Below are 12,999 nucleotides of genomic sequence, written 5' to 3' on the forward strand. Positions count from 1 at the left end.
ATCTCAGTCACTCTCTCCATCACTTTTGTCTGATGCTTCATGCTCTCCTCTTTTTCTCTGTCTCATCTTTTTTAGTCTCGCCTCCCCCCTCTGTTTTATTGTCTCCTTCTTAACCTTTAATCCAATATTGTTAAATCCTTCTCTCCACTACTCCTTCCTTTCTTTCCTCCCTCTTCTTCTTCTGTTACTCCTCTTTAGCTCGTTCCTTGGTTGTTCTCCGCAGCCCCGGGGTCTGAATCATTTATTACACCAGTCATTAGGGATGCAGTCCTTTGCCCTCCTTAGTTTACAGTCAGATTTGGGTTCAGGAATAAAGAAGGCAAACTGTGTATCAGGCCGACCGAGGGGAAGTGACAGGTTAATGATAACTGCAAGATGGTACGACACAGGGTGGAAAATGCATCGTCACCAGTGGTTGACCTGATACACTTTAAGGAGCTGTGTGTGTGTGTGTCTGTGTGTGTATGTGTATGTGTGTGTGTGTGTGCGTGTGTGTGTGTCTGCTGGGAGTTGTGGGTTCAATCAGAGCAGCTGTACTCCTCTCGCATTGCCCCTCTGCCCTCCTTGCTCCAGATTGTCCTATAATGTTCTCCAAAGAACTTAAATCAAAAAGCTGCAACTAATGATTTTTGTCGTGATTAGATCAGTTATTTGGCCACAGCAAAAACAAAGAAATACCCAAATTTCCAAGAATATCTTTAAAAATCCTGTTTATAGTTCGGGAATACTCAGAAAACCATTTGAAAAGCTGGAACCAGTGATGTTTTGTCATTTTTACGTAAGACATGGCCTTACATGACAGCCATTCATTACAATGGCCCAGCTAATTTTCTGTCAGCATTAATATTAAAAAACAAGTTCCGCTCATTATCAGTTACTATGAATCTGATGAGATGTGTAAAACAGTTGGTTAAATTAACTAATTGATAAAATGAATAAATAATAAAACTAAGTAAGAAACAAAATTAACCAAGTTTTCATTAAACACAGTAACTGTGTTTACAGTTAAAATACATTTATGAAAATCATTAAACGTCAGTGTAATAATTGTATATATTATGCATATAGTAGCCTATTATATGTTCATTATTGATGAGTTTATCATATGTTTATTATAGCTTTGTTATATTATGACATTGATTTTTATGCTATTGCCAAGCCCTTGAATCACCTGGAAATTCAACATTTTAGCTAATTAATATGGCTACAAGAATCTTCCAATGTCTATGTTTAATATGTTGGAATGAAGCCTTACAGAAATGTGTTATATCATATGCATATGCATGTGCATATCATGTATGCATATGATGTTGTGTAATTTCTAGAGCTAGGTTTATAAATCAACGGGGCTGATATTAGCTTATTGCAGATAAAATGTTTTTGGTGCATTTGGAGGCAAATAAGTGATTATAAGAAATTGCAGTTAAGAAATGCCAAAAATAGACCGTTTTAGACCATTAATAAACGGTGGTGCTGCAAAACAATTTATATCAATTATATGATGCGTACATGAGAAGGTTTAAATTGTGCAGGACATTTAATCTGCTGACTAAATGCAGTCACAACCCAGAGTGACAAGCACACACCCACTCACACCACCCCCGTTCCCATTCACATTAAGTGTGTCCACAGACAAAATCAAAAAGAGTATGGTACTTTCGGTCATGCTGACATATGGTCCAATAATCATATTATTTTTTTAAAATTTTGCTGCTGAGTAAGAGGCACATCCGCCATGCTCTGAGATCTTATTTTTAAGTGTGATCCCGACCTGATGTGTCACTGTGTGAGCAGCGCTCCCAAAAAGCTGTCAGAGTCTGCCAATCATACTCTGCTTTTCTCTCAACTGTCATTCCCGAGTTTTCAGGCAAAATTGCAGTGGAGGAATTTCAGCATAACTACTGTACACCTACGCTTAACTGTGCAGAGACCTTGTGTGTGTGTGTTTACTTTTCATGCATGTGATGTTATAATGCATCACCACTTCTCTATCTACTCTGAAGAAAGGATGAGAAGACATAGACGGGTAAAGTGAAGCTTTTCCTTCGGGGATTGTCCATATCATATTTGCAGCAGGTCTGTCTGCAAAAATACTGAAGTCATATCAATAATCATATCCAGCTTCTCAGGTTAATACCCAAAGCAGGAGTCACCAATAATGACTACGATAGCAAGTCAAGGCTGAGCAAAAAGGTCAAAACTTTGAGTATTTTACCAGTATTCCATTAATGAAAAACTGCTCCAATTACAGTAAAAGAGATGCACTGTACAAATACATGACAGGGAAAACAGGACTATTCGAGATCTTGTAATTCTCAATTTTAACGGATCCCCACTTGACACAAGTGTAACAGTTAGCAGCACAATGACAAGAGTGACTGTTAAATTGACATTAATTGAAGTTTCAGTTATGGACACTGATGAATTACTGAACAGGCCTACTGGGCCCCAGGTGACTACTTGTTGGAAAGTCACAGAGCTCAGAAGAAAATGTAAATAGGATGTACATTTTCTTAATTCTTCTTATTAGATTAGATTAGATTAGATTCAACTTTATTACACAGGTACAGGTACAAGGCAACGAAATGCAGTTTGGGTCTAACCAGAAGGGCAATAGCAGTAAGTGCAGGATATACAATGGTTTCATAAGTGCAGGACATGGATATGTACTGCCTAAATATAGAAATGGATACTATTATAAACTGAATTTTACAGATGGGTAATATAAAATATAGATTACAGATATGTACAATGAACATAATATACTAATGGTTTACAGAGTTTACATGTGAATATGTACTATGAATATATATACAGGCGGCTATTGTTATAGACACAATTTTTACAGATAGATATAATAAGTTATAAGTTATATTGAGTATCTGCCAATCCAATCCAACCCAAGATTCATATTTTGTTTCCTTTATATAACAGCGGCATAGCATACTAAACATGTCATTAACACACAGTTAACATTGGTTAATTAAAAAAAGTTATTTAAATCTTTTCTTGTCCATCATGTTACTGTAACGTTTGGGGCGGTAGTAGCTCAGTCAGTAGGGCGTTTGGTTGAAAACTGGAGAGTTGCTGGTTCAAATCCCCATACGGCCCAAGCTATGGTGGCGGGCTGGTAGCTGGAGAGGTGCCAGTTCACCTACAGGGCACTGCTAAGGTGCTCTTAAGTAAGGCACCAAGTCCCCAACTGCTCAGGGTCCCTTTCCATGGCCAGCCCACTCATTCTAACATCTCTCCATTAGTGCATGAATAAGTACTGAGCGTGTGGGTGTAATTTAGACCTGTTTGAACTAACAATAAAGAGTGTAAATTGTAATTTCACCTTGTGGAATTAATAAAGTTTACATTACCATTATGTAGGATGCCATCTATGAGTGTCAGTATCTACCATTTGTGGCAGGAGGCCCCGAGCAGGGGTCGGACAGCCTCTTTTCATCTCCAACATCATTTGAATACTTCTGCTTTGCCTGCAGAATGTCAGTGTGGGAGTCTTGCTCCTTTAAGAGGGGTCAGGGGCCTTTTACATGTCTGTGCCCAGGGGCCCATTGTCTCATAATCAGTCCATGAATATGTAAGTCACATTGCTTGGAGACATGGCTGATGTGAAGGTAGAAATACTATTATTGTGTGAGTTAGATCATATCACTGGAGCAACAGAAATATTTGAATGTTGTGTTTTTCCTCCCAACAAAGCTCACTGCAGATAGCCGGTTACATGCAGGCTGCACTTTCTCCGTAAAAGTGCAAAGCTTAACTCTGCACTGGGGATTAATTTAACCAGTAAGATTTCTCTGTTTCCAAAGCAAATTCAACTCAGGGGCCTCCATCCATCTGTCCATCTGAACAGTCCTGAGCAGGCCAGTTAATCCGCAGCAGCTCCGGTGGTGCTGTTCTGTATATGTGTTATAGGTATTTCATTATTTATGGAGCTCATGTTCTTTCTTTAACTTTGTGCTCCCATCAGATGAGCGTGAGGCGGTTCAGAAGAAGACCTTTACTAAGTGGGTCAACTCCATCCTGTCCCGGGTCGGCTGTCGCATCTCTGACCTCTACCTGGACCTGCGGGACGGACGCATGCTCATTAAACTGCTGGAGGTGCTGTCGGGTGAACGACTGGTAAGAAGCTCCCCGTCAAACCTTTTTTTACATTTATTTTCTCTTCTGTGTTTTATTCCACTCTCTTTCTCTCTCTCTCTCTCTCTCTCTCTCTCTCGCTCTTGTGGTCACTCTCGCCTTTATAATTTTGCCTTTCTGTTTCCTTTCTCATGTCTGTCTTCAGCCAAAACCCACTAAAGGCCGAATGCGTATCCACTGTTTGGAGAATGTGGACAAGGCTCTGCAGTTCCTCAAAGAGCAGAGGGTTCACCTGGAGAACATGGGTTCCCACGACATCGTCGATGGCAACCATCGCCTCATCCTCGGCCTCATCTGGACCATCATCCTTCGCTTCCAGGTAAACTTGGCTATGCTGAATGCTCATATTTAACTTTAATTTTTTTATTTATTTTGCTAATTTGAGTCTTTTTGTCCCTTTTTGATCCTAGTTCTTTTTTTTTAATCAGTTACATGGAATACTATCTGTAATGCCTGAAGATGTTGAAAAAACCTTTCTAAGGCCGTGTACTATTAACCCTTTTTTCAGGTCATGCGTAAAAGTAAATACTAAATAGTTAGTTTCTTCTTCAGTGTGTATTAGTCCACTTTAATGACAAAAACATTGGACAATTGAATATACTTCACTTCACTCTCTCTCTCTGTTATTCTGTTACAGGCAACGTGCAAAGTGTTAAGAAGTTCTAATCAAAACCCCAAAATAATAAACTTTGCATTATGTATAGTCACCTTTTCAGATCCCTCCCTCATCACAACAAGATGAGACTTTATTTTTAAGATCCTTTTTGGGGCTTTGGGTTCCACTTTTAATTTGTGACAGGACAGCTAGGTGAGAGAGAGGGAAGACATGTAGGAAATTGTCACCGGTCAGATTCAAACCCTGACCCTCTGCGTTGAGGTACAAACATTGAAATATGTGCGCCGGCTCTACCACTGAGCCAACCTGGCCACAAGATGAGCTTTTATTCATCCCCAGAGGGGAAATTACAGCAGTACAAGAAACTATCAAGCACTCCTTTAGATTTTCTTAATCTACAAATGTCAATATTTACAGCTCTGATCGGAAAACTCACATTATTTTAATGTTATTCAACATGTCACAGTCTTCAAATAATATGATGAGCTGGCCACATGTGGAACCCGACCACAGTTCAAATATAACTGTAATTCATGTTACCATGCTACCATAGACTATTGTATAAATCAAATCAGAGCACATTATGACTTAGTACTCATTTTTATTTGCATTTTGTGTATAACCTGCTGTGTGATAGGCACGTCTCTCTCTTTTGATTAGTGTCATTTTAGTGTGTGCGCATGCAGTACAGGAACAGTATCAACTGGCAGCATTGGGATGTTTTTGACTTTTGCTTTTTCCACAAATGAGATGTCTTCACATTCCAATTTTATCTTCTGCCAAAAGCACATCCCAAACATCAGAACATGTCTGTTTGACTCTTTTTTTATCTTCTTGGAGGGGGCATATATTTATTTTTAATTTGACAGCAACACTGTTATTTTTAGACACATTCGTTCAAACAATATGGCTTCCTGTATAATTCAGACTTTTCAGAAAGAAAATAAATATAAAAGAAAAAGAAAAAGAAAGGACTTGGTCCTCCTGTCTGTATCTTCTCAGTCTGCATTAACCAAGGAGAACCAAAACTGGCTAAATTTAGCCCTCTCTCAGGGCTTGTCTCTCAGATCACATCACTGCTCTAATTACTGGCCCACTGTGTGGGAAAATAAGAACTTCAATAATTACCCCCCCTCTTCTATCAGCTGGACCCTATAGGTTTAGATTTGTGAGAATCCAATCTGCTAATAACAAAGCTGACATATCACTTGAGATTAGTTTTGTTGTACACAAATAAAACCCTACTCGTGTTATAATAAATTATGTATTTCAAAGGGGTATTTGTGCCACTTTGCCAAAATGTTTCCCATTTGCTGCATGCTATTAGCGACATGTTTCTATCAGTGTTGGTCTCTGCTGTGGATTGTTCTTGTTTGATTACAAAGCTCACACTCCTTAGTTAAGTTTCATTATGCATCATCCAGCTGTGTCTTTTGTTTTTAATTCAGATCCAGGACATTATCGTGGAAACGGGACAGGCGGACCAGAAGGAGACGCGCTCAGCCAAGGACGCTCTACTTCTGTGGTGTCAGATGAAAACGGCAGGGTAAGAGGGAGCTGTTGGAAATGTCCTCTGGGAATTAGTATGAGGATCCACTTCTGTACACAGCTTTAAATCATTTAGTGGTTATAGATTTTTTTGTTTGTTTATGTCTTCAAATTCAAAACTCCATAGTGTTCCTTAGATAAAATGAGTTACTATTTTTATTATTCTAGTTTTCATGGTTGAAAATAGATTCAAAAGAGGGTCATAGTCATTACATTTAATAAAATAAATAGTGAAGTGAAGTTTTACATTTGATAATAAGAAGGAATTTAACTAAATGTGCATCAAAGTGAATGTCCACTCAAAACTACAGTTTAGAAGTTTTTACATTACTCTTTAATAAATATATTTAATAATCATAAAAGCCATAATGATTATTTACTCCAAGCAATATTTTGATATTTTTGGAAATACAATTATTTGCTTTTGTTGCAGATAGTTAGATGAGAAGATCAATGTGAAGTAAATACTAGGATACAATAAGCTTAGCATAAAGACTAGAAAACAAGGGGAGACCGCTAGCCTGCCTCTGTCTAACCTAATCCACCTATCAGCACCTAAAACACACTAATTAGGACGTTATATCTCTTTATGTAATTTGAATAATACCAACATGTTTTGGGTTATGTGCTTGTTGGATGAATTGTTACCTGGGACAGACACATTCCAGCGGTTTCCCCTTCTTTCCAGTCTTTGTGCTGACCTAAGCTAACCGGCTGTAGCTTCATATTTACCGCGCAGACATGAGAGTGGTATCGATCTTCTCATCCAACTCTCTGCCAGAAAGCAAATAAGCACATTTCCTCAAATATTAATCTATTCTTTAAGAATAAAGTTGCTCATTTGAATGTGATTTGCTATCTTTCAGTTGAATTCTGTCACATTTAAAAAACTGTGCTTCTAAATGTTTCTGATCCTTTCAGCAAATCATAAAATTCCACTAGTCTGAGTCTGCTCAGGCCTGAAGCTGTGGAAATGTGCACTTCATAATTGCACATGTTGAGAATCAGAACTGATACCAGACATTGATTTAAAACAGGAGCTTCTCAGCCTTAGGTTCAGTCAATGACGTCCCCTGGCTTTTGTTTTGCAGATATCCCAATATCAACATCACAAACTTCACCACCAGCTGGAAAGATGGCATGGCCTTTAATGCTCTCATACACAAACACCGGTAAGAAGAGATGATGAATGGCCAAATCCACTCTCACCAGCTCTGAAATGTAAACCCATGAAACCTGCTCAGTGTCTCTCCTCCTCATTCTGCTTCTTTTCTTTCACTGTCTCATTATCCTCTTTTGCTCTTATGCGCTCCCCATCTTTCTCTCTCAGGCCTGATCTGGTGGACTATACCAAATTAAAGAGGTCCAACCCAACCCACAACCTTCAGAGCGCCTTCAATGTAGCAGAGCAGCAGCTTGGTGTGACCAAACTGTTAGACCCAGAAGGCGAGTTACTGACGGAGGCTGTGCCTTCATGTAGAATAAATGTTTATGAGCATTAAGCCTGGTGGAAAAAAGAGCTCAGGACCAGAGATGGTTTCTGGCTTGGCTGTGACTGACCTGTCTGCCGTTTTTTGTTCTGTAGATGTGTTCACAGAGAACCCAGATGAGAAGTCCATCATCACGTACGTCGTGGCATTTTACCACTACTTCTCAAAGATGAAGCAGCTCGCTGTCGAGGGCAAGAGAGTCGGAAAGGTGAGATGGAAAGATGATGCACAATTATGACAAACTTGTAACATAAGTTTGTTTCCTGCTTCCGTGATTGTCTTCAACCTCCTTCTTTAGGTTCTGGATCACGCCATCGAGACAGAGAAGATGATTGATAAGTATGAGACTCTTGCGTCGGATCTGCTGACGTGGATCGAGCAGACCATTATCGTGCTGAACAACCGGAAACTTGCCAACTCTCTGACTGGAGTTCAGCAGCAGCTCCAGGCCTTCAACACCTACCGCACTGTGGAGAAGCCCCCCAAGTGAGTCGAGCCAAGACAGCATTACATTACTCTCTGTTTCTGTTTCTATTCGGATCTGTTCTCTTTGTCTAGTGCTTTTTAATCTTCAGGGGAAGAAGAAAAAATAACTCACCTTTAGCATTATAAGCACATTTCATAAAATATCAAGAGTTACAATAAAAAACAAACAGAAACTAATTGTAATTTAGCACCGCTTTTCAAGAATACCTCTAAACAACTGGTTTTATATTCAATCTAGAAACTCCGAATATAAAAACTACCTGTCTTTACCTTAACTTTGTTTTATAGGGAAACACTATCTTTCCACAGCTTTTATTGGCTGTATTGCAGAAACTGTTATATAACCTAGCTATTCTTAAGATAATTACATTATTATTAGGGGATATGTTGTTTTTGGTTGGGCCTCTATCCAGCCAAATTCAATCAAGTTTGTGTAAGTTTTTTGTTTTTATTTTTTTCTTTAATAGAGGGACAGTGCATATTTATGGTCATTTCTGTCAATATGCCAGAATTAGACAAAAGGCTATGTTTCATCTGCAGTACCTAGAAAGATGGTAAAAATCCCCCTAAAAAAGTAAAATTACATACAGTATTTACATAACAATATAACAATTACAATATATTATACATTGGGTAAAAGTTAAACTTAACAGTTATTCAAGTCCGTCATTATTCTCTTATAAAAAAAAATTATATCATATTAAAACATGTTATTTTTGTCTTCAGTACAATTCAGACTTCTGAATTTTGACTTATAGGATTTTCTATGGTTCAACAAACAAACAAACCAAAAAACAACTAAACATACAAACAGGAAACAAATATTAGACACATTGCTGATCAGACATATAATCACATTCAAGTAAGCACAATTCATGTGCATATATGTATATGAACACATGGGGTTTGAGAAATTCACAAATGGTACACATTTTACAGCTTTATTGTACCTTTTTGTGTCACTTTGTTTTTTTCTTGCAGGTTCCAGGAAAAAGGAAACCTTGAGGTGCTGCTGTTTACGATCCAGAGTCGGATGAGAGCCAACAACCAGAGGGTCTACACGCCTAAAGAGGGAGCACTGGTCGCAGATATTAACAGGGTGAGAAGGATCACGTTTCTTTTTCTTACCTATTTATCCTTGATTAATTGATTAATCCTTTGTTCTTGTCAGGAAATAACATTAATATTGCCCATCGCAAAAGAGATGTTTTAAAATAGCTAAATATATTCTATACATTATGTATAATTTAGTATCATATAACACAAAAAAAGCTTCAAACCCTCAAAATTGAAAAGCTGAAATGAGGGGTTGTTGTTCGCATAAAAAAAAAAGCCTTAAACTATTAATTCCTAATCATAACAAATCAACTAATCGATTACTTGGTAAAGATGACCAATGACTAACTCATCACTTCAGCCCTAGTTTTAACAGACAAAATGTTTGCCTTTCATATGAAGTCTCTCTTTTGACATGTAACGATCATGTTAAAGGTCTCAGTTAGATGTGGTTTCTCAGTTAGATGGACAAAAATTCAGTTGATTCAGTTAGCATTGCACAGTCCCGAGGCAACAATTAAACCACAAAGGAATTGAATCATACTGGTAATACCAGTGCAGTACTGTAAGCTGTACAATAAAAAAACATCTCTTAAACGTCACTGCAGGCCCAAGAACATAACGCTAACGCATCAGTAGCACAGAAATGTTGGGATCCATTTTCCCCTGATATAGCTCAAAAGTAGACAATATTGATTCACAGGTATTGTAAATAGATCAAAAACAATTAGTTGATTCATCAATTAGTAGATTGACACTAAAAACTTTGATAATCAATTAATAATTTAAGTCATGAATCAAGCAAAAATGTCCAACATTATCTGTTTATACCAGTTCTTACAGAAGTAAGAATGTGCTGTTTTCTGTTATAAATCATTTCAAATGTAATATCTGTGAGTATAAGCTGGACAAAACAAGACATTTGAAGACATTTCAGGCTCTGTGAAGTTGTCATGGACATTTTTCCCAATTTGTTTGCCAGTTTTATAGACCAAACTGTTAATTAAAAAAATCCATAATGATAATAATTGTTAGTTGCTGCCATGGTTGGAAGGTAATGAAAGGGGAATGCTGTGAGTAAATACTGTATTTTAGCATCAGTGTTGTGTCCTTGAACACAACACTTAATACCAACCAACTTTGAGATTTGTTCTGTAGCTGTCCTTGACCACTCAGGTCTATGTTGATGGGATCAAGTGAATAACTTCTAAACTGGAAACTGAAAGTATCACATTGCTACGACCTCCCTCAAAAACAACAAACATCATCTCATCATCTGTGTGCAGGCCTGGGAGCGCCTGGAGAGGGCGGAGCACGAGCGGGAGCGCGTCCTGAGAGACGAGCTGATCCGACAGGAAAAGCTGGAACAGATGGCCAGAAGATTCGACAGGAAGGCTGCCATGAGGGAGACCTGGCTCCTGGAGAACCAGAGACTCGTGGCTCAGGTAATACATCAACAACAAAACTATATAAGACTATTATCTGAATATATTATTTGATTTGTTTGTAAAGGCCTTTTTCAACAGATACATCTGTCTGGTAAAAAATGCCTTGATCATAATAAGACTACCTAATTTAAATGAAATGACATGTACAACACATTTTATTTGATTTTTACAATATTTGCATTCATTAATTGACACAGCAGGTTGTTTGCGCCCCTAATTATTTTGTGATCAAAGGTACAAACAGGTTGCCATGAAAAAACGGAGAAGACTTCAACAGTTCCAAGTAAAAAATTGCAATTTAATAGTAAAAAAGAAGTTAAAAGAAAGGAAACAATTATCAGTTTGTTAACAAAGTGTAAATGTTAAAATCACTGGAAGAAGAAGTATTAAAATCCTTTACTTTAAAGGTGCCCTGCCACATGTACTTTCATTACTTTGTGGTAAAGTCTGAAGTTCTACCATGGACTCTGTAACATTTTTTGGGGGGAAAACGCCTTGGTTACCTTGCTTCAAGCCATTCTAGAGTAGTATAGAAAGCCTGCAGGACGACTTAGCTTGATTTGTGCCAGTTCTCACTAAAATTTAACAAGCTAAGCTGCTTGACTCTGACTGGCAGCTGGCCAATAAGAGCCTGGCTATCAGCATTTACCCAGCGTAACTGGGCAAGCTCATGACTAATAATGAGCTCAGGCAACATGATGTCAGACTAACCAGCTTTTGTAATGGGCCTGATTTCCCTCTGATTTCATTTTCACATTCACAACATAACACAAAGACATATGGACCTAACATATTTCAAAAAATGCAAGTAAAAACAGTTTGGTGTGGCAGGGAACCTTAAAGGTGTGGAGTTTGGACCTCCAGTAACTTGTAGACAGCTTTCTCTCTGATTGGTTCAGAGGTTTGTTTGTCATGCACACACATTATTGTTCTGCCAATAGTTTAATAGTTTTACTCTATTACACTGACCGGTGCTTGTAATGCACAAAGGTATGCTGCAATATGAAAGCAAAGGCATTGTAGAATAAGTCTGCAAGCTAGTAAACATAGATGTAAACAATGCTGGATTTAAAATACAAAATATGCGTTGCAAATGTTTTGTGAGGAAGGAAACATTCAGCACATTTGTTTTGAGCTCAGGGATTTACACAATGAATGTACACATTTACAAGAAAAGTCTATTAAGCACTGAGCACCACTCTGCTCTCTTCTCCTCTCCTCAGGACAACTTTGGCTACGACCTGCCAGCAGTGGAGGCAGCGAAGAAAAAGCACGATGCCATTGAGACGGACATTGCTGCGTATGAGGAGCGTGTTCAGGTCTTGGTGGACATCTCGAAGGAGCTGGAGTCTGAGCGATACCATGACGCCAAACGCATCGACGTGCGGAAAGACAACATCCTTCGCCTGTGGGACTACCTGCAGGAGCTGCTGAAGGCTCGTAGAGCGCGTCTGGATAAGAACCTGACCCTGCAGAGAATCTTCCAGGAGATGCTCTACATCATCAGCTGGATGGATGACATGAAGGTGCAGCACAGGGGGCAATATTAATCAACTAACAACATTAATTCTCTAGACACAAAACTGATCAGATCGGTCTTTCCTCCTGTCTTTAGGCTCGACTTCTGTCTCCTGACTATGGGAAACACTTGCTGGAAGTGGAAGACTTGTTACAGAAACACACTCTGTTAGAGAACGACATCGCTCTGCAGGCAGAGAGAGTGCAGACTGCCAGTGCTGCTGCTCTCAAGTTCGCCAACGGAGACAGTAAGTGCAAGGGCTCATCAGACCTTTTACTCCTGGTTTTGTTCGGAATGAGGACACTAAATTGATTGCAAACCATGGACCTTGACTAGGGCAGATTATTGAATCCCTATATATTTTTTTAGCACCAACCAAAAGTTACCTGTCTCATTGAGCATATGAAAACTTTTATTATGACATGCTTTGTCTGGTCTTGTCCGGGCTCTTTGATAGTATATTTCCTAATATTTTATTTCATCAAAGTTCATGAATTTCTGCTTGTGTTACAAAACATTTATCTCTGCTGTGTTTCTGAAGTTTAGCTTGTTTTGGTAAATGAACAAAAAAGGGTGTAGAAAAAGCTATTGTGAAAGTATAATATTTTGGCATTAGTATTAAAAAGCAGCTCTATTGACATTGTTATTGAAAGATTTCAACCACTGCCCTAATCATACATTTTTGAG

At 38.5% G+C, this 12,999-nt stretch overlaps 1 protein-coding gene across 4 annotated transcripts in view; it reads left to right on the forward strand.

Annotated features, from left to right (window-relative positions):
- Nucleotides 1-12,999, forward strand: part of sptb (spectrin, beta, erythrocytic) — a 56,417-nt gene that overhangs the window by 14,087 nt on the left and 29,331 nt on the right. For all 4 annotated transcript variants that reach the window (XM_034859001.1, XM_034859000.1, XM_034859002.1 and 1 more), the window contains 11 exons: nucleotides 3,980-4,131; nucleotides 4,295-4,468; nucleotides 6,214-6,311; nucleotides 7,405-7,485; nucleotides 7,644-7,759; nucleotides 7,899-8,011; nucleotides 8,102-8,289; nucleotides 9,271-9,388; nucleotides 10,632-10,790; nucleotides 12,017-12,319; nucleotides 12,409-12,559. In XM_034859001.1, coding sequence (XP_034714892.1) covers nucleotides 3,980-4,131; nucleotides 4,295-4,468; nucleotides 6,214-6,311; nucleotides 7,405-7,485; nucleotides 7,644-7,759; nucleotides 7,899-8,011; nucleotides 8,102-8,289; nucleotides 9,271-9,388; nucleotides 10,632-10,790; nucleotides 12,017-12,319; nucleotides 12,409-12,559 — 1,653 coding nt within the window. The remainder of the gene's footprint in view (nucleotides 1-3,979; nucleotides 4,132-4,294; nucleotides 4,469-6,213; nucleotides 6,312-7,404; nucleotides 7,486-7,643; nucleotides 7,760-7,898; nucleotides 8,012-8,101; nucleotides 8,290-9,270; nucleotides 9,389-10,631; nucleotides 10,791-12,016; nucleotides 12,320-12,408; nucleotides 12,560-12,999) is intronic.

This window comes from Etheostoma cragini, chromosome 20 (genome assembly GCF_013103735.1).
Source record: "Etheostoma cragini isolate CJK2018 chromosome 20, CSU_Ecrag_1.0, whole genome shotgun sequence".
NCBI lineage: Eukaryota > Metazoa > Chordata > Actinopteri > Perciformes > Percidae > Etheostoma > Etheostoma cragini.